The sequence below is a fragment of the Molothrus aeneus genome, chromosome 4, assembly GCF_037042795.1.
Source record: "Molothrus aeneus isolate 106 chromosome 4, BPBGC_Maene_1.0, whole genome shotgun sequence".
Lineage (NCBI taxonomy): Eukaryota > Metazoa > Chordata > Aves > Passeriformes > Icteridae > Molothrus > Molothrus aeneus.
Window position 1 is genome coordinate 25841535 of NC_089649.1, and position 21522 is coordinate 25863056.

At 39.8% G+C, this 21522-nt stretch overlaps 2 protein-coding genes across 6 annotated transcripts; one reads left to right on the plus strand and one right to left on the minus strand.

The window, feature by feature from the left end:
* Positions 1-578: 578 nt before the first annotated feature.
* GAR1 (GAR1 ribonucleoprotein) lies at positions 579-5487 on the minus strand. 3 transcript variants are annotated; one of them, XM_066548128.1, is made up of 7 exons: positions 5436-5487; positions 4013-4221; positions 3775-3929; positions 2850-2909; positions 2305-2440; positions 1488-1598; positions 579-1105 (listed from the first exon to the last, which is right to left on the minus strand). In XM_066548128.1, the coding sequence occupies exons 2-7, from the start codon at positions 4206-4208 to the stop codon at positions 1092-1094; spliced, it is 672 nt and encodes a 223-aa protein (XP_066404225.1). In that variant the 5' UTR covers positions 4209-4221; positions 5436-5487; the 3' UTR covers positions 579-1091. The 3 variants fall into 3 exon arrangements, with proteins under 3 accessions (XP_066404225.1, XP_066404223.1, XP_066404224.1); XM_066548126.1 differs by lacking the exons at positions 579-1105; positions 1488-1598 and having other exon boundaries at positions 1610-2440; XM_066548127.1 differs by lacking the exons at positions 579-1105; positions 1488-1598; positions 5436-5487 and having other exon boundaries at positions 1610-2440; positions 4013-4448.
* Positions 5488-6014: 527 nt separating this feature from the next.
* CFI (complement factor I) lies at positions 6015-19850 on the plus strand. 3 transcript variants are annotated; one of them, XM_066548123.1, is made up of 13 exons: positions 6015-6074; positions 6347-6350; positions 7706-8020; positions 8600-8744; positions 10082-10260; positions 11268-11378; positions 12950-13066; positions 14208-14246; positions 14726-14829; positions 15409-15524; positions 16223-16500; positions 17625-17726; positions 19586-19850. In XM_066548123.1, the coding sequence occupies exons 1-13, from the start codon at positions 6015-6017 to the stop codon at positions 19801-19803; spliced, it is 1788 nt and encodes a 595-aa protein (XP_066404220.1). In that variant the 3' UTR covers positions 19804-19850. The 3 variants fall into 3 exon arrangements, with proteins under 3 accessions (XP_066404220.1, XP_066404221.1, XP_066404222.1); XM_066548124.1 differs by lacking the exon at positions 6347-6350 and adding an exon at positions 6411-6414; XM_066548125.1 differs by lacking the exon at positions 6347-6350 and having other exon boundaries at positions 7741-8020.
* Positions 19851-21522: the final 1672 nt, after the last annotated feature.

Consider the following 21522-nt stretch of genomic DNA (forward strand, 5'->3'; position numbering starts at 1 on the left):
TGAAAGCTGCTTGGTAGGAGAGTCTGTGAAGAGACTCCTGGCTCCAGCTGAAAGAAATCCAGGAAGTTCTATTTTCACCTATTTTAATTCCAAAGTTCCAGGGCAGAGGCACCCTTGTCTCCTCCATCCTTAGGAAGACACAGTCCCTATCTTTCCAACAACCCTCATTATGCATCCATTTAAAGAGACCAGACCCATGCAGACCTTGTCCTGCCTTTCTAAGCAATACATAACTGAAAGCATTGTGTGCAGAGGAGCCCTATGATGAACTATTTAATCTCAGCTTTACACAAACCCAGAGCACCACAGAGGTGCAGTACCAGGACATCAAAACCTCAAGAGAAACAGGCTAATGGGGAGATGCAGGGCCAATAAAAAACCCTTAGCATTTTAGTATCAGTGTAATTAGATACCATTAGATGACTGAAGTATAGTATTAATCTTGTCTTGTTCACTAGACAGCATCTTCTAAGAGGACCACATCTTAAAGCCTTTGGTTTTCATTAATATTTATACAGAAAAATTCACAAAATATACTCTACTCTCTTCTCTCTTATGCATTATTATGCATTAAAAAATTATCAACACAAAAGTTTGAAATTTAATTTATAAAAAAAGGTTCACAAAGGTTGTTTAAACGGCATGTCCATTTCAGAGCAGCCCAGATTCAATATAAAAGGAGGATGAGAACCAAGGATCAGTCATGCACAAGTTCACACTGAAGTATGTGCATGCAGTGAACCTGTAGGGTCTTTTGAAAACCCATTTCAACTGATTGTTTACTCCCAACTCCAACATGGAGTTAAGCACTGACTGCACTGCTTGTCAGAAACAAACAGTTTAAGAATAACATCAAATCATGGCTCAGTTAGAAAAGTTTACACATATTCTGAGCAATCTTCAGCTCTTCACCTGGGGCTACACTCTCCTCATGCATCCATCAACAGTCATGAAGTGTAAAAATAATTGTCATTTGTAGCTTCAAGTTCTTTATAAAAAGATTTTCAAGGTCCTTTACATAAATTTTGCATGGTTCTTTGCTTCTGCAGATGACATGATAAGACAATGAGGAGATACTCATGGCTCCATTTTTAATGTCCTCTTCCTATTTTAAGAGAAAAGAAAAATACATCAAACAATTCTTATCTTAGTTGTGTTTAAAGCAAATTCTATACATAACATTGAATTAATTGATAGAATAAAATACAAAAACCTAATGTGATTTTACACATGCATCAACAAATGCAGAGTACTGTGCTTCAGTTTAAACTACCAGGATGCACAGAAATGTCTTGCATAGAACTATAAACATCTATAAGACATTAAAAAAAACTATAAGACTAAAAACTCTAAGACATTAAAAATCACAACATTCTGTTAATATTTACAAGCTTTAAATTATTTTAATAGTTACAAGCTTTTTAATATTTACAAGCTTTTTTTTTTTAAGAGCTATTCTTATGGAAAGATAAAAACCCCACACTCACCCCGAAAGCCTCCTCCACCACCTCTTCCTCCTCTAAATCCTCCTCCTCCTCCGCCTCTTCCTCCTCTGAATCCTCCTCCTCTTCCTCCACCTCTGCCTCCTCCAAATCCTCCTAAACAAAAGAAAGAAATTACCCTTTGAGGAGCATGTAAATTCTTGGTTATGTACAACAATTCATTCATAGACAGCTTATGAAATGAAATGAACAACAACAAAAAACCAGAAACTGTCAATTGCTGGACAGTTACCAGGTCAATTACTAGTAGCCTGCTTCTTCTTGGGACCATCTGGAGCGTTTTAGGTATTGCTTAATATCTGATGTACCATGTCCAAAATACTAAAGAGACTGCAAAAAATTACATACATTAACCAGTAATTCATTACAACCATTAGTAATTATTATCTATTAATTGCAACTCAACGTTAAACCAAACAAACCAAACCACTTTGAAACACTTGTGCCTTGCTGTAAAGGGGCAGGGTATGGAAAAGAGGCAAGAAACTATGATGAAAGAAGAGATAAACTTCAGCTTTAACTGAGGTGTTCAAAAAGCTTTCTGTTGTTATAAATCAGCATTCCCTCCTCCCTATGCTTTGGAGTTGTTATTTAGCCAGTCTCACCACCTGAAAGGTATCTCTGCCTTTTCTGTAAAGTCAAGCAGAAACATTTTTATTTGCAATACAGCTGTTGATATTCAAGTACTCACCAGCAGCTTTAGAAAACAAAACACAAATACTCCACAGAACAAATGACCAAAGCAACCCATGGCATCTCAAGTAACTCCAACATCCTGCAGCTTTCATTCTTGTGATCTTACCTCTACCACCGCCTCTTCCTCCCCCACGTCCACCACCACGTCCTCCTCTACCACCTCCTCTGGGAGCACCTTTTTCTCCAGGGGGCCTTGGCAAAAACCTCTGAAGAGGCAGCAGCTTTGCTGGATCAATGTAAAACTGCAGGAAGAGAATTCCATTAAGCTTTCAAAATTCCAAGACTAAAAAGCACATTAATACCTCCCTTTACAAATATCCACAATTTCATCTTATCCCATTATGTCAAACTGTCCTCTGCAAAAAGCCAAAGAGAGAAAGCACAGAAGAAGTAAACCCCAGAACCAAAAAGCTGCCAAAATATAGGTGATATTTGTGTGATTTTGTTGCATCTTTTCTCATGGGGCAAGGAAAAGGAGTAATGTGGCAAACACAGAACTGGAAAGGACAAGGAACTTAATTCCTATGTTTACATACGATAATCTGCTTTTAAAGTTATTAAAAACTTAATAAAGCTTTTATTACCTGCTGACAAATTAGACTTAGCTAACTGATGATATTCAGTAAAATTTTGTTATTGAGATTGACTTACCTTTTGCATTTTTTTAAATGAAGAGGCTTTCATGTTCTCAGACAGTTTCACTGAAAAATACTGTTCGTTTCCTTAAGGAGCATTGCAGTAATAAAATATGCAAAACTGTGATTTTGATCAGTCCATGGAAGGAACATTCAGACATTTTCTAAGTTAGTATTTTATAAATTCAGCTAAATTTCATCACAATTGTAATTAAAGGTGATTTAAACCTGCACATTTTACTTCACATTTTATGTGGGAGAGGAAATTGCGCGTAGCTAGGGACTGGTGCTCAACCAACCAACACAGGCTGAGTCTTAGCTGGGTTATTCCCTCAGCTATCCTGCTTTTGTCATGGATTCTGTCCATCTGGCAGTGACAACAAAATGTACCCAGTGTCTCTGTGTCAAGCTGGCTCTGCCAGAGATGTCCTGGCACATCCCACTTTTATGGGCAGGAAAAGTAATAAACGGGACAATGAGCCACAGGACATCTTAGTATAAACTCACTTTATAATTAAATAATGTGCTGGAGCATGAGCAAGGTCCCCTAACACACAAAAAAACCCCAAAAGCTCTTAATCCACCTATGTTATGGCTTAGTAACCTATAGCAGAAAATTTGGTCAGTTAACCAGAACCTTTAGCAGAAAATTTGGTCAGTTAGCCAGAAAAAGCAACAAGCTGAACCACCATGGATCCAAAACACATCATCAGTACTGCTAAAGAGTGAAAATCCCTGACTGACTTCATGTATTCTGTCATACCAAAAAAGCTCTAAGACAGGCCCTTAATGTGAATGAAGCACCTACAGCTGCAGCAAGACTCACATATAACTGGTAGCCAAACCCTGAACTATTTTAAAATCCTAGAGAAATCCCATTTCATATAAAATCAATTTTTAAAAAACAAATATTGTAAATCACACATTTTTTGGAAGGATACAAAGTCTCTCAGCTGTCCAAATATTTCATCCACTTTGCCAATCTGCTCCTTATTATCCAGGTACACTGGGGCATTGAAATAAGGCACCTTGTTTTCTTCTGTTTTACATTTACAAACTATGTCATCTTCACAGGGATGCATGAACTCTCCCAGCACTGAAATAAAGAACAAACAAGCTAAAGGGCTGGAGCAGACAATCTAAGCAAAATAATAAATGAAGTTTCTCCATGTAACTTACAAACTACCCTTTCTGGAGGGCCCTGGTCATATCCTCCTCTGTTGAAGCCTCCTCTTCCACCTCCCCGTCCAAAGCCACCTCGCCCGCCGCGGTTGAAGCCACCTCTGTCACCACCACCTCCTCCTCGGTTAAAGCCACCTCCTCTTCCTCCTCCACCTCCTCTTCCTCCTCCACCTCCTCTTCCACGAAAAGACATTCTCTAATGTTTCCTGCATTATGAACAAAAAAAAATCACTTGTTTAAGATATAAAAGGTACGTGCCATTTGATTTGCTGTACAAATTGCAGTCTCCTGTCAGCCTGGTTTGTTAATGGTTTGTCCTTTTCAATCCTCACTAAAAACATGCTGGCCTATGAAAAATCAAGTTTGCACCTAGGATGTCATCCACTGCAACATCCAACTGCAAAAAGTGACTAGCAGTGATCAGCTAGTCATCTTTCACTCGTCTGTATAAAGATGCCACATCTGATGGCAGTCCCCAGCCCGACAAGTGGCACAAAGTCAGAATATCATAGAATGGTTTGGGTTGGAAGGGATCCTAAAGGTCAAACCCTCTGTGTGCAGGGACACCTTCCACAGGCTGCTCAGGGCCCCATCCAGCCTGGCCTTGCGATGGGGAATCCACAGTTTCCCTGGGCAACCTGTTCCACTGCCTCACCCCTCTCACAGTAAAGAACTTCTTTCTCATATCCTATCTGAACCCGCCCTCTTTCAGTTTAAAACTGTCTTCTCTTATTCTACCACTATGTGCCCTTGTGAAAAGTCCCTCTAGAGTTCTGCTGTAGCCTCCTTCAGGCACTAAAATCTTCCCAAGCCTTCTCTTCTCCAGGCTGAACAATCCCCACTCTCAGCCTGACTGCAGAGGAGAGGTGCTCCAGCCCTGTGACCACCTTTGTGGCCTCCTCTGGGTCTGCTCCAAAAACTCCTTTCTTTTCTGTGCTGGCACCCCAGAGCTGACGCAGCCCTGCAGGTGGGTTCCCACCAGAGCAGAGCAGAGCAGAGCAGAGCAGAGCAGAGGAGCAGAATCCCCTCTCTGCCCTGCTGCCCACACTGCTCTGGATGCAGCCCAGGACAGGTTTGGCTCTCTGATCTGTGAGTGCTCATGGCTGGGTCAGGTCCATCCTGTCACCCACCTGTACCCCAAGCCCTTCTGGGCAGGGCTGCACTCCCTCTGTCCATCCCCCCCCCCCAGCCCGTGTTGGTACCACGGGTCGTCCCGACCCTTCCTCTCGGCCCCGTTAAACCTCGGGAGGTTCCCTCGGGAGGCCGAACTGCTCGGGCTCGGTCGCACTGGGCGCGCACCCGTAGCGCCTCACAGGGCCCTGGGACGCGGCCTGCAGCCAGGGCGGGGGGACCCCAGCTCCCGGGGCCATTCCCTGAGGGATGACGGACGGACAGACAGACACGGCAGCGCGAGACGTACCTGCACGTGCGCGCTGCGCCCGCCCGGAACCACCCGCGCTGCCGCAAACCGGGCTGCCTGCCGTAAGTGAAAGGGCGCCTGCCGGCCGACAGTGTCGCAAAGGGCTCTCCATTCCCGGTAACGGCGGCGCGCCGGGAGCGAGCGTGCCGCGCTCCCGAGGGCTGGGCGGGACAGCCACGGAGGGCTCGGCATAGATACACACCCCGGGTGTAACAGCGCTGATCCTAACAAAACAGCAACTCGGCACTCATCAACGCCTACAGCCAGGGGAGCCGGGGCCAGGCATCGATTGGACTCCTCTGCGCTAAATGCAATCCCAACAAGCGCTTCCTTTTAATCATTTACTTCAAGGGCTTTGATTTTGTTATCTCGCCATCCACTTCCAATAAAACCAGTTAAAGCAGGCTCTTTTGGAGAGATCAGATTTATCGGTTAATAGTTGAGGATCCTGTACTTTATTTCTAAATACACTTGAAAATGTTTTTCTAACGGTTAAAAATTAAACCCAGATCTAACAGCTGACATTCAAAAGAATCCCAGCCAGAGGAATTTGTCTAGGAAGAGAAATAAAATTTCATCATGCGAATGCTCCCCATTTGCTTGGTTTTCTTGTGTCTCTTTTGTCTTTGTGGATCAGAGGTAAGATATGTTTTATTGTGCTAGCAGTAATTTTTTAAAACGTTTAATAAACAGTTTATTATTATAAAAGCAAAGCAAATTGATTTTTTTTAAAAGTTCCTTTCATAGTATTTGTGCTTCATACATTTGTTTTAGCCCAGCCTGAATGTTTGAAGTTTGCTATTTCTCTTTAATGCTTTGATTCTATCTGGGGCTTATGCTAACAGGTTTGTGGAAAAGATTTTAATCGGGATCCTATCCTAAACCGAATTTGCAAGTATAGCTGACCACAGAAAGGTGCTGCAATTTTCCACACCTTTTTTTGAGAAATGGGATTGCAGTCTTGTAATATGGCAGCATGGTATTCTCCTGCTGCCAGAAGGTTTCCTGAGGATTTTGTCTGGGCAGAAGTGTCCAGGAAAGCCAATCTGGGCTGGGCATTCAGCACAACCCAAGTCTTTCAGAGATGTTCTGAGATAAAAATCAGCACCTGCTGTTCCCCTTGAGGAAGAACACCTAGCACAACATGGGAGTTTTGCCAAGGCAGATCTGGCTCACAGTTTGGATCCTACTGACCCAAGAACAGCGGGAAGAATTTAGTAAGATTATACAGCCGTGAAAAGGACAGGTATTGGAATGAATTCTGCCCCAGCTACATCCTCCCTGACTTTACTGTGGGCAGGATTTCTTCATGAGAACTTTAAACTTCAGCTCTATTGATCCAGTTGACACAGTCAAAGCTGATAAATCACATTTGAGGACTAATGTTTTTCTCCCATTTTTACACAGAGGCCATCCATATATATTTTCCATGTTCAAAGATTCATCCTACCCACAGATCTTAGTAAGCAAAAGCACTCAGCCAGCACTGAAGTCAGCAGAGAGCTGCACAAACACAGGTGCCACTCACCCAGAGGCCATCAGAGGGAGGGTCACAGTCTGTACCTGCAGTCCAGTGATGACCAGCAGCCACCCTGCAAACCCACTGCTGTGCAAGACACAGGAAAAACGCTGATGAGGATAAGCACTTAATTTTCAAATTGCTTTTGGATACTTGTTAAGGTACTTGAGGTACTTGTTACTTGAGCAGTCACATGGACTCTGGAAAACAATTAATTTAATTATAGATTCATTTGCTAGTAAGTAATTAATAAATATTTACACATGATATTGAAATCCAAAGTCAACCAGGCCAATAAAACAAATCTTAGGAATAAAAAAACCCAAATTGCTATTTTTCTCTTTCTCTGGTGCTTAAATTCCTTTATGTTTTAATCTGCTTACCGTCCCGTTGCTGGGATGTGTTATAAACCAGTGCCTTTAGAAATGTTTATAGTCTGCTGTGCACTTCAGCTGATGTTTGAAAAGTAAAGGGTATAAAGTTTGTGGGAGATCAGTAAGATTGAAGATCACACCAGGTAAATAATCCAAAAAGAAAAAAGGAGTTCAGAAAAAGTGAGAGAGACGAGGTGGCCAAAGACAAGGGAATAAACTCTATAAATGTTATTTAGGAAGTTCTGATTAGATAGGAAAAGGCTTATAAATGGACACTTTGCTGAGGTCAATGAAGGGATCTGCAAAACTCTTGGTACAGTCCCTAATCTTGCTTTCATTTAAAATATTTTTTGTAGCAGCATTTATTATTTTTTCAGCACCGTCTAATGCTGAAGAAAACCATTTTCCACAGGTTAAACCTGCCCAGCCAGCTGAGCAAGACAACTACCTCATAGAAGAATGCTTGGGCAACAAATACACCCACAAGTCCTGTAAGAAAGTTTTTTGTCACCCATGGGAAAGATGTGTGGAGGGAAAGTGCCTGTGCAAGCTTCCCTACCAGTGCCCAAAGAACGGCTCTGCAGTTTGTTCTAACAGTGGGAAGAACTTCCGTACCTACTGTCAGCTGAAGAGCTATGAGTGCCAGCAGCCCAAAGCAAAGTTTCTGCACAGGGGAACGTGCAAGCCCGAAGGTATTCACACCTCCTTTTCCAAAATCTATCCATCAGGGGTGGCTGAGGAGATGCTTACACTATCTACAGAAAGTCTGTTAGTTTTCTTGCACTAGTGACAGCATGAAACAGAAAATGAAAAGTCACACACCCAGGTCACCCTGCTGCTGGTTTTGCTACACAGACTGCTGCAGGCATTTTGCAACATAGGTAATAGAAGTAGGATGTGGCCCTCTCACTCCAAGTATTACTGGTTGGTTATCAAAAATTCCCTAAAGAAGGTCATTATACTAAAATGCAACCTGTTCTTGGTAGATCTTCAAGTACTCTTTATGGACCCATTACCCTCATTTGTCCTTAAACTGTCATATTCTGAGAAATTAGCAGGCTCAAAGACACAAAGTCAACCCTCAGAACTAATTCAGGAATAATTCCTGAAGCCTCTGATTCCCAGTCTTCTGTTCTTTCCATATGAACTTTGGCAGTAAATACAAAATTAATCCTGATTTGCTTTTGTGCTGTCTTTCCACTAGATACATCTATATAATATGATTTTGTTTGGGGATTTTTTTTTCATTTCTCTCTTTTTTATTTTTTAAGAAACATTTTCAGTCTCTCTGGGTCATGGAAATTCAAGTTTGCTTCAAGTAAAACCCGTGAATCACAAAGAGGACAGTTTTGTGTGTGCTAGTGAATGGACTATGAATGAAGCAAATGTGGCTTGCAGGCACCTTGGCTTTGAATTGTAAGTTTGGGAAATTTATCTCTGGATAACTGCAGGGGATCTGAAAAAATAGTGATGTTTACAGAAGTGTCAGTGACAGCCAACAGTTAAGACAGAAAACTCATGAACGATGTATTGGCTACAATATTCTGATAAAACTTCCTAAACTGACACCTAAGAGTGAAAGCCAAAACACAGATTTCTGTGTTCTGTTACAGGCTACAACTATACAAACCATAACTGTTTTGCTTTAAAATAAAGATGAAGACCAATGTGGAGGGGTTCTCTCAGGCCTGTGTTGGGGAAAATGCATGGATGGACCACTCCCAAGTAGCTGTGAGCAATGATCTGTGTGCAGAGAAAGGTTTCTCAGGACAGATGACAAGAGGGTACAGCTCTGTTTTGCCACTTGCATTAGCCAGACTAACAAGGAGCAGAACATGGGGTTTTTCCTTCACCCCTGCTGCCACTGCTTGCTCTGGCTCCAGGGATGGCTGAAGTCACACACAGCCATCTTTGTTCTTTTTCCTATGACCACAATCATAACCCAAGTTGCGTATTCAGCTCCTTATAGAGTCAGCTCTGTATCCTGTACATAATAATTTACACCTGTAATGTAACATAACTTAGGTAGCGTTGCCTTCCCAACCTTACCAGAAAAAAAAAAAAAAACAAAACACAAACCATAAAAAAAAGTCCCCAGAAAACTAAAGCTGCTATTGCAGTGCCTCTCTAGGTGAGAAGCAAGTGTTTCCTAGTCCTGATCAGTGTATCTTCAGATAGCAGAGAGGGGTTTGCCCTGGACAGAGCATTCAGCCATGGAGTCTCATTGAAAGCCTCCCTAGTTACTTATTTACTTGAGCCATATTTCTTTAAAGTAGGGGATCATACACTGTTAGGAGAATACTGCTCAGTTAAAACCAAGAAAGATCAAATTTATCAATCCCAGCCTTGCAGTGGCTTGAGCTTGCTCAGTATTCTGTGGTTTGGATGGGACCAAGGATAGCTGACCCCATGCAGGATGGTTCCCAAGCTATGGCTCACCCATGTCCACACAGAGACAGACGTCTGAGCTTACAGGTTCTGCTACATAAGGAGACTTTTCTATCCATCGTGATACACAGTGACTTTCATAGACCTACATATGCATTTGGGGACAGCTGCCTGCAAAAATTAGCACTTCTTCCAAAGTAAACATCTCCTGTTTATGCCTAGACAACTCCAGTTGCTAGTCTGCTCTTTTTCTTAGCCATGACCAAAATTCTTTGACACTGAGGAAAATTGTGTAACTTCTAAATAATAAAAGCAGTGGACAATCCATTGTGAAATTAAATAATTTGTTGTTATTATCTTCACAGAGGTGCTGAATATTACCAAGTCACTTCCAGCATCACAGAATCTGCCTTAAATTCATTAAACTGTCTGCAAATAAGTTGCAGGGGCCTAGAGACAAGTCTTGCTGAATGTCACATAGAGATGAAATCAAGAGATAGTAATGAGGGACTGGTTAGCCTGCAGTGCCATGAAAATCTCAGAGGTTAGTAGATCTTTTTAGTTTAATATCTATTTGGTGTTTTTACATTTTAAGTATATTTTAAATAATGAGGACCGAGTTTGCTGAACTCTCAGCCACAGAAAACCCACACTGAAACCTTTTGATCACTTTAAATCATCATTTTGTAGACTTTAAGACAATTGAGGCAATCTGGAGTCAAGACGGTCTTGAATTTTCAAGTTTGAAAAATCACTGCTGTCCCCAAAGTATTTTTACAGATATAAAGGAAATTTATTTCATCCATGGTTCTGTTTGTTCCACTATCCCTTCCAAGGGTATCAAGGTATATTGTATCCCATGAGTCTTACCTCTCCTGGCTTAACTGGTGAGGAGACAGGTGACAATGTGGTGCTCACTGTTTGAGAAATTAGCACACCACTAGCACCGCAGCCAGACAAACATGACTACAGTGGGAAACTGCTGGTGTCTTCTGTGGGGGTTTCAGGACTCCTCAGTTTCTTACTGTAAAAGGGGAATCAAAGCCTTGTTTAGAATTCTAACAGCTTTTCATTCCCTGTAGGGAGCTTTCTTTGGCACTGGTGAGCATAGCCTGAGATGCTGCTGACTGGAGGAAGTGCTATGAATCATCTCATTTTTTCTTACAAAAGCAGTTAATCACAGACTCTTGATGAGTTCTTTCTAGAGGAGGAACCTCCATCATCCTAATCCCTTGAATCATTTATAGTGGGTTTGAATTGATCATTTCTGATTTAGTCCTCACCAGTCCTTTCATTAGAAGAAATTAAATTCCCTTTTGCCAGGCTACTGGCAAATTTGGAGGAAGAAAATGAGTGGTCATGCTGAAACCCTGGTGAAAAGCAACCAAAGCAATAAAAAATTCTTCCTATTTACCTGACTGGGCCCCAGCATACCTACTGCTGATGGGTCAAACTGCTGACAGAATCCAACATGCAGGCAGGGCATTTCCCTGGGCAATTATGAACCTACAGTCAACTCCACACTAACTTCATTTTCATCTTGATGCACAGTTTGTTCAGATGGGGAGTTTCACTGTGTCAACAAGAAGTGCATTTCTCTGAATAAAACCTGTGATGGGATCAATGACTGTGGAGACCTGAGTGATGAGCTGTGCTGTAGAGGTAACAATTTCCTCTGTCAGGTGTTTCAAAATAATTTCAGCAGAAATCCCCCACAAAGAATTTTTACAGTGATGTAACAGCTAAATTCTCTTTTCCATTAAGTCACTACATTAAACAAATCTGACCATAATTTACACATAGGCAAGTGCAAAAAAGCAGGCATGAAATACCATTTTGAAGCAGACAAGTGATCTCTTGAGAATCTGGATTTCTTCAGAGAATGAGAAAATACAATGAGATCATTTAGGAGGCTGTTAAACATTGATACAAAAAATTAGTCCTGATAGCATGAAAATGTACTTTTACTTGGAAAAAACCAATAGTTATTAAACAAAGACACTGGTTTTCCAATGAACTATCTTTAAACCAAAGTAAGATCTCCCTTAAATGTATTACTAATGCAAGATCATCCATGGAACATCTGTGATGATTTCCTGTCACACTGCTTGTTCATGAGCAGTCACTCCTTTAGCATCTGCAATTCCAGCTGTAAAAATTCTGATTAGAAATGAGGAATGGATCTAGCATGACTTGAATGCAGGAGAACACTTTCAAAATTTGTGTTTCAGCATTTTAGCCAAATGCTAATGTGGGTGACAAATCCCATCATTATCCCTCCATAACCTTAATTTTGTAGTGTTGCAATTGTAAGTAATTTTAATGAGATAATTGTGGAAACACGGTCACAGTAATTTTAGAACAAAAATAATAAATACCTGTGATTTCATATATTTAGTGGACATGTATTTGGACTCCACATGGCAAAAATAGTGCTGTTTCAGCTGAATGGGCTGAAAACAATGCTTCCTGAAATCAAAATAAGTATTTCAACTGAGTTCAGTGGTCTTTGAATCATCTTGGGATATCTGGATACTTTTAGAGAACTACCTTATTTTCTATTAAAGACAAATACCTTAAATAGAAGATTGACATAAGATTTTAAATTAGCTCAAAAGACCCTGCCATGAATTCATGCTCTGCTTTGCTTCTGATTACATTCAAAGGGATCACAAAATTTAAAAGGAAGGGGGTTCTCAAGTTCATAATACTTTTTCATATAACCAAGAATTTTAGAAGAGGTACGTTATTTCATCCAGCGTTTTCCTGTCAGGACTCTTGATTCCTAACCCTGCATTTAGGCATTTAGCTCATTCACCAAAAATCAGCTTGATCTCTGATTTGGAGGGTGGGATTTGGCACAAGCATCATCAGTTCCTCATTTGAGGTGATCAGTAATGCTGGCAAAATTGGAGATCTTTTGGCTGAGGTTGAGTGTGGACGTTTTTATGGATGAAACTGGTATGGTGTGACACCAAGTCTAGCAGTGCTGCAGTGGTAACAGAGATATACATTTTTCAAATCTTACAGTTCCAAGATTTTAAAGTGAGGAAAGCCAAGTATTCATTTTGTTTAGATGCACAGAGCCTGTTTTTGTAATCTCTTTATGAACAAGCAGGTCCCCTGTAACATGGATATACATTTGGTTTAGATTGTAAAAAGCTCTCTGACAGTGTGAGGTTGCTGAACCAAATCATCCTGTGATTTGCATTTGTAATTCTCCTGTGTTACAGAGTGCAGAGAAAACAGTTTCCACTGCCGGTCAAACATCTGTATTCCAAATAAGAGTGTCTGCAACAAAGAAATTGACTGCCTCACAGGAGAGGATGAAGCTGGAGCTATCTGTGCAGGTCTTCTGAAAGATGTTTTTGTTTCTTTCATTCAGCTCAATTTTAACTAGAGGCTACACAATACATATTACTATTTTATTTATTATGCAAGAACCAGTCTTCCCAATATTATGTTACGCATAATAGGAAGAAAAGGTCATAGAATTTTCTCTCCTTTCTTTCTGGAAAGACCTGACAAGAAAACAAAAGGAAGGAAGAAACAGATGATGTTTTGGGAAGCTTAAGGCAGATTATGTCTTTTCTTTATGTGGCCAGCTATCATACTGGTATCCCCTAAGAAAGTGTAAGAAACAGGAATACTTTCCTCACAAATGAGGAATTCAACAAGCTTGTCAATATAATAATTCTTCTGTGCTTTTCCCCTCTCTGTTGAAAAGATTATGTTTTGTTTGAAAATTAGAATATTTTCCTTGTTCTCAAGAGAGACAAAGTCTAAGGCCAAAAAAATAAAAACTACTGGTAAATGGCAGGTAAACTGAACTCTAAATGTAAACATTACTGTCAGTGACATGAGAACAGACACAATGCTCAGCCCCCATACAAGGACTGAATTCAATGGGCACTTTGTTTGAATAAAAGCTGACAAACCAGATTCAGCAAGCATTTAATTTACCTCTCATGCTGAATATTCTCCCTTACCCTATTAAAGGAGGAACACAGTACCCATCATCATAATCTAAATTGGGGGGAAAAGACCAAATAAAAACCTGTTACTTAATGCTCCTTTGAGTTTTAGAAAGTTTCAATAGGTCACCGGGGCAGGAGGAGAAATTTTAGTTGTTTCTGTTGGAGGAGAATGGGACATCTCCCCAGAGATCACAAATAAAAAAGGGCAGTTTCTCAGGGTTCCCTGGCAGAAGGGGTCCCTAGGCTTGGAGAGTGAGTAGATGTTGTGTAGTTATGAATGAGTATCTGCTGGCTGCTGGTCATTTCTAGGCTGGGGCAGCCAAACAGTGCCCAGCAGGAAGGGAAAGGGGAAAAGGAGGGGGAAAGGAAAGAGCAGGCACCAGGCTGGAGAGTATTGCTCTCCATGAGAACAGTATGCCCTTATGCATTTAAAATGTGTTCCATCATCGTGGCACACGCACATATATTCAAGTAAATGTTTGCTGATAATTTAAATATTTTGTTAATACTACAGGCAAAGAAGAAGGTGCTGAAAATAACAGTATGGATAAAGGTAAGTGTAATTAGCCCTCCATAATCACCAGTATACCCTCTTATTAGTGACTTTCTAGCTACCAGCCAGCTGCTCAGATCTAGAACACTCAGATATTCTGACTTTGTAATTTACTAATATATACTCTGGGACTTACTGTTTGGCTCACTTTTCACTGACTTCAGGAATGCCATAATAATTCATCCTAGCTGAGGACATACATCTGCGTGTTTTGGCAACTGGTAAACTCTCAGCTGAGGTAAACTCTCAGCAAACCTAGGGGAACATCCTTAAATTATTTGCCTGAATGCACACAGCATTGAAAAATGGAGAGAAGTGATGTGATGCTCAGGCACAAGCAATTTTGAAAGCAAAACCAGATGCCAATATTTTTGGTCTTTGTTTTCCTGCTATTTCAGCTACTGGCATATTCACAGCACTCAAATTTTAGCAAGAATGTATACCTGAATTCTGAAATACATTTTTCCTTTTTGTTAAAGAAAGAAAAATGATAAAGACACTTCTTCCCCAAGTGCACTGTGGTATTAGGAATCACACACTAACTCGACGGAAAAGAATTGTAGGTGGAGAGATTGCTGGAAAGGTAAAAAAACCAACTTTACCAGATATGAGTTCATTCAGCATTGATTTAAATGGGCATTATTTTCCTTCTGTTAAAGTTATGGAAATAACAAAACCAGCTACAATGCTTATGTCATGTTTTGCAGCAGTAGTGGCACTGCACTGAATGTAAGTAAAGCGAAGCATAGTTTATAAAGTAAAATATGGACTTACAAAATTAAGCATTGAAGTACAAATAGACACTGACAATTACTCAGAGAAATGATTAATACTACAGCCAAAAATAACAATTCTGGCATAATGGAGTTAAACTTTGTGGCTTTGAAACAGAATATAACAAAAATGTATTCAAAACACGTGAGGTCCTCCATCTGTTTTTCTGACTACAAGGGGTTTCATGACTAAAAGCTGGAGGTAAAGATATATTGCACAAAGTCAGAATATTGAATAAAATTACTGAATTTTTGTATATATATCCTTTGTATCTGATGTAACTTCTGGATAGCACATCTTTTATTAAAATCAGATGTTTTTCCCTTTATGCCCTAAAAGTTGTACAATCGTAATGATTTCTCATTATTTGTGTTTGTTGATTGAATAGGGTGAATTTCCTTGGCAAGTGGCAATTAAAGACACCAGCAATGAAGGTTCCACAGTGTACTGTGGAGGGGTTTATATTGGTGGCTGTTGGGTTCTGACTGCTGCTCACTGTGTCAGGTAAAAAGAATTCATTCTGAAATTCTTTCTGCAAGGCAGAAAAATTGATTTGGATACTGCTGCCCTTCTCAGCTACGTGTTTGTTAATTTCCATTTGTCTGTTGAATAGATCAGTTTAAAACACTGACTCACCCACATTAAGGATGAGGAAGATTCAGAGCAAACAGAGCGTTTTGGCAGTGAATAGAAAGATAAAAAGTTAACTATGAGTTTGAAGAGACATGGCATACTTCAGTCAGATAGCAGCAGGCAGGAAAGGTTCATTGTAACCACTCTGCTTGAAGTTAAATACAACAGATCTCTTCTCCCTCTCTGCCTTGTGGAAGTCCAGGATCTGTTCCCAGAGAATGTCCCTGGGGTTATATATTCCCCAGAACAAGCCAAGAGCAGACGTGCACCATTTGCCATTCCCATCCACATCTGCTCACTCTTTTATCAGAGGAGCAAAAATACCTGCTTTATGTTTGTCACAACACTAAACAGAGCCCAGTTTTAACATATTTTTTTGTATTAGTTGCAGTACTCACCGTGTGTCATCTGCCTTGAATTGCTACACTTCAGAAAAACCTGGGCATTAAGTCCAGAAAGAAAATATATGCATCTAATATGGATTTTAATTCTATAAAAACTTCAATAAAATGCAACACTTAACAGCTACCAAATGTAAGGCTTGTGTTTATTTCACTGCTTTTTTCCAGGGCAAATCGGGTCCACCTCTACCTTGTCTGGGTTGGAATGTTGAACACAATAGCCTATGACAAAGAGACAAATACTTTCAAACTAAACCAAGTGATAATTCATGAAAATTACAATGCAACAACATATGAAAATGACATTGCTCTGCTGGAGCTGAAAGGTTCTGGGCTTGGAGAATGCTCCCTGGAAGAGAACAGCATACCTGCCTGTGTCCCCTGGTCAGAGTACATGTTTAAGACTGGTGACAGATGCAAGATTTCTGGATGGGGACTAGAGAAAGGTATTTGCTTTAGTGCTCACTTCAGGAATGTATTATTTGTATAACTAATTTCCTAATTGGGGTGAGCTTTCGTTTTGAAAAGGCTGAAAAACAGTTGTGCACAAAGTACTCAGAAGAGGCTGAGTACAGAAAATGTAGGTTGTGGTTTGGCACTCAGGTATCACTGTTAGGTTCTCTTTTCTGTACTGCTTCTTCTGCTGTTTCAGCTACTTTGTAGATTGATATGGAAGACACACCTGGATGAAAAATACCCTGGAAGTAAGAAATTTACCTTTTGTCCATCTAATAGTTCTGTCAGCTGAGGAGACCTGTCAAGGACATGTAACAGATGTTGTTTGGTAGCTCAAAGGGGCCCATAGTCACAGCCTGTCCTCTGTCCCCTTCCCAACAGGATCTGAGCTGCAGCCAGCAGTCATGAAACTCAGCACATCCCGTCTCTGCCATGCTTGGGTTCAGCCCAGAGAAGCTTGCACAGAGACAAATATAATCATACTTTCAAAGATTTGGGAAGCATTCGTTTTGTATCACAGTGTTACAGCGTGGTGTTGGAGCTACCACATACTGGTTGGGAGGTTTCTCCTCTCCATACTCAGTGGCATCCACCCAGCAAATGCAAAGTTGGGAATTGCTAGCAAACGGACAGAGAACAAAACAGAGCATCTCTTTAGACTTGTGGATACATACCTCGCTCGTATCTTCAGTAACTGCTCCATAAAGATAGAGCAGAGTTGGTAAAAAGGTAATAAGGATGAATCACAGCCACATCTCCAATTGTTTTTTGTTCACAAAAAACAATGTACCCATTTCCAAGGTCCTGGAAACCTTCATATGGAAAACACAGGAAAAAAGCTCTGTGGAACACAAGGAAATGGAAAGGGTGAAAATGTAACAAAATGAAAGCACTGTAGTTTACACTGCAATTAAACCACTCTGTTTTTATTTTGAAATATATGCCCAATGCACTGTAATTCATATGGGGTAAATATTAGTGGCAGTTTAAGGCTTCTGGTTTATAAGACTGAAGATAATATTCTGTAAATAAGTAAATAACTAACTTTCAAATTATTATATTAAATGTCTCTAATGTGTACTTGTCATTTTAAATTTTGAATTTTTTTTTCTAGGTTACACAAAACAATTTATCCTCAAGTGGGGAAATGTTAATTTATTTCACAATTGTTCTGAATTGTATCCAGGACGATTTTTTAAAAAAATGGCATGTGCAGGTAAGCATCAATTTTCTTATTACAATTTCTCTACTATCAAGCTCTCCGTTTAGGCCAGACCTACTGGCTGGGAATCTTCTAGACTTAAGAAAGACAATAAATGAACTACCACAATATCACTGTTGGCTGCATTCCAGCCACTGGAGCCTGTGGCATCCACCATTGTACACTTATTTGTAAACAGAGTTCAGATGACAGCATGACAAGTTTCTGTAATTATTTGGGCAAATTTCTGCATGTAATTTGAGTTATGTTTTCTAAATACAAAAGCACTTTACAGCCTACTGAATGTCCAACCTTTAATGTATTTGATTCTGATTCAGCAATATATTTAAGCAAATGCCTGTCCTAGAACACACAGTCCTGTTGAGTAGAATTCATCTGCTTAGACATTTGCCTCTACCACACTGCATGCCAGGAAAATACAATTAACTTTTCAAACTTAGATTAGCCTGTCCAGGAAAGTGGTTGTCACTCCTAGTATTAAAATGAGGATTTTTGAATACACATTTATTGCTTCTCAAGTGACAAAAAGTATTGCCAAATACATGACAAAAAGAGCAGTGAGTATTCAACTCACAGGGCAGATGGTTTCAACTGTTTATTAAATCAAAAAGTGAAGACAATATTTAAGCAAACTACTCAACAAACTACTCAACAAGAAAATTAAAACCAGATATAAAAGCAAAATAATTTTTGATAAATTCAGGATGTCATCTGTAAGATGCTGGGTTTATTTACTGCACCAGTTGTAAAACTTATCTCCCTTTTCGTCAATATATTTCAAGTCATCATACTTTACCATGAGGGGACAATGACAGTACCACATCAGAAAGGGGATGCAAATAAAAACTTTAAAATAAAGGTCTGGTATTCACACTAGTTAGTAATACAAGCAAGTATTAATTAAACTGATTAAAGGCAATAAATTCTTCTTTCATAGGATTAGTAATCCTAACTCTGAACAATTTACATAACTCTTTCTCAGTAAGGTACAGATTCAAGAAAGAGCTTTTTAAAAGCTTAGGGACTTGTGCTTTGTCTTTGTGCTTCCTTCATACTAGGACAGTCAGTCAAGCAGGAAAGTGTAGCAAGGGTGTTAGAAATTAAATAACTTTTACTGAGTATATAGGTAAAAACCATAAATCATATTCTAGCTCTGTAGCAACATTTCTGCTTATATCACAAGCATCTTGATTCTTTTTTTTTTTTATGAACACTGGGTTTGCTGACCTGCAAATAAGTAGGTTAGTGAACACTGAAGCACAAAGGGCACTGGATCCTGCACACCTGTGCCTCAGGGCTGCTACCTGGTGTTGCTAAAGGTCCTCACTGAGACCAACCATGCAGTGGGGGCACTTGGAGACAGCTGCTCTCCCTCCCATCCCAGGATTCATCTGCCCACCTGTTTTCATAAAGCTGGTAAAGAGAATAATTGAACAGATGACTCTGGACAATGGATTACTGGGTAGAGAGGATACCAAAGGCAGACACAGAGGTGTACACACATTATGGTATCTTCACTTCCAAAGGAATCAGTGCACAAATCTTTATACCTCGTTCCATTTCTATGGGCTACTTTTTACAGTAGGCAATGTGGCTGAATTCCTCTCTATTGCACTGCATAAAACAAGACTGATGAAAAAGCAAATGGGAATGTGGGCTAGCCACAAGTATAAAGAGAAGCCCTGCACTTGAAATGAGAAGTAACAGACTTGAAGAGGTTCAGAATCTTCTTTACTGGTGACCATTAGGCAAACACCTGTCAGGAAGCGACACAGACCTGAAAAATCCCCTGAGCTCTGCCTTGTGTGCCCGCTTGTACCTTCACTTACTTTTGCTTTTTATTTCCTCTTCAGGTACTTACGATGGCTCCACAGACAGCTGTAAAGGCGATTCAGGAGGCCCCCTGGTGTGCTTTGACGCAGAAGACGTGGCCTACGTGTGGGGCATTGTGAGCTGGGGTGAGAACTGTGGCGAGCCTGGTCACCCTGGTGTGTACACACAAGTTGCCAGCTATTTCGACTGGATTAGCCACCATGTATCAAGGGGTCTCATTTCACGGTACAATATCTGAAGCTCAGAAAATTCAATGCTTCCTTCATATCACCTATGCAAAAATAGTCCTTTTCCATAATCAGCTGTCACATAACTTAGCAACAATCAGTACAAATCTTCAAGGAATGTATTTTGAAAATTCTTAACACTCTCTGAATATCACATTTTTGCAGAGCCTATGGGAAGAGAATTTTACAGGCACAAGCCCACTGCAAAGGTCTCTAATAAAAGCAGATATTAAAATATTTTTTCTTGTAATATTGGTTTTTTTCCACTTTTCACATTGCATTTCAGTTGCTGTTGTTTATTTAGCTAAAAGGGATAATGATACTGGAAGCAGTAGTTGGAAAATGCACTGGCAATATGTGAACGTCACAGAAAGGACAGCAGCCAGTCTGCTTTAAAGAACTTACATCATCTCAAGGTCTAAGTCACCAGAAACCCTCAGTAGGCTGCCTGGCCTGGCATTTGATTCCTTAGGCTTATTGCAGAAGAAGACTTCAGCCCATCTATTAATCAACAGATTGGCTATGACCATGAGATTTGTTGTAATGCAACAATTACTCAAATAATAAATCTCCTTGGTAGTTTTTCCATCTACAAACTCAGACAATTAATATCTAGTCAATATATATCATATGATCATCTAGCCTGGGGCAATTTTTGTAGCTCTTAAGTTTTATTAATGTAACAGCAGCTGGTCACAAACAACAAAGGAATTTTGAAACTTAAATCTTCAACTTAAATCAAAAGCATCTTTACATCTTAAGATCTCTGTGTATGTATTTATATTTCAGGTATCCAACAAACTCTCAACACCAAGCAGAGTTTGACTCTACACACTATCACACACTCTATGTGCATCTGTATTCTTATACATTTTTATATAGCAATATAAATATGTAAAAAGACAATACCTTATACACATAGATTTAATTCTACAAAACCATGTAGCGGATACAAAGTTAGACTTCTTGCTGTCATAAAAAAACCACCAGGCTATTATACACAATACCTTCCCATTCAGCAAGAGCTGCTCACAAAAAGTGTGCACAAATTCTTTTTGAAGCAGTAGAATTTGATTTGTGGATTGGTACCCTCAACACAAAGCTCACATAGCTCCAGCCAGTTGTATGAAAATGATCAGTAGCTTTAGAACATTTTTCACTGTATTCTAATGACAAATACTTTCAATATCTATTTCACTTTTTCTCTAAATTAACCTGCTGAATAAATTGCATATGTTCACACAACACAGTTGTTGTGGTGCTATTTCTTCTATAATTCAGCACAGTCTGACAACAACAATTTTTACATTTTCATTGACTTTTCTTCATCTTCCAGACTTGTAAAAACCCCACATCAGCATGACTCTGTCATGTAAAGATCTGTCACCAAAATAACTAAAGTAAGGGCATGAATTCCTTCTCTTAAGAAACACACACACCCTCAAAAAAATTTGCTATTTAGGAAAGCATTTTAGTACATTCCTACACAGAAATTATTTTGCTGAATCAGGGTCTTGGTAAAGAAAGCCTATAAAGGAAAACGCTGGACAGATATACAGAGAGCTCCCTCTTTTGTTTGACTTAATTTTTGTGTGAAGAACTTTTCCCATTAATTTCATTAGGTAAGTACGCATTACATTAAATGCTGAGGTTTGAGAAAAAAAAAAAACACACACAAAAAAAAAAAGTAGAATATGTATCCTTATGCCCTGTCTGTTCTGTCTCTTTTC

Excerpts from the sequence above, each read along its gene's own strand:
- GAR1 (XM_066548126.1), bottom strand. The coding sequence starts at position 4,208 with ATGTCTTTTCGTGGAAGAGGAGGTGGAGGAGGAAGAGGAGGTGGAGGA. Across the intron at positions 3,930-4,012 it reads CCCTCCAGAAAGGGTAGTTT|TGCTGGGAGAGTTCATGCAT; the intron begins GTAAGTTACATG and ends TCTTTATTTCAG. Across the intron at positions 2,910-3,774 it reads TTGGACAGCTGAGAGACTTT|TATTTTTCAGTGAAACTGTC; the intron begins GTATCCTTCCAA and ends GGAAACGAACAG.
- CFI (XM_066548123.1), top strand. The coding sequence starts at position 6,015 with ATGCGAATGCTCCCCATTTGCTTGGTTTTCTTGTGTCTCTTTTGTCTT. Across the intron at positions 11,379-12,949 it reads TGATGAGCTGTGCTGTAGAG|AGTGCAGAGAAAACAGTTTC; the intron begins GTAACAATTTCC and ends CCTGTGTTACAG. Across the intron at positions 14,247-14,725 it reads AAATAACAGTATGGATAAAG|AAAGAAAAATGATAAAGACA; the intron begins GTAAGTGTAATT and ends TTTTTGTTAAAG.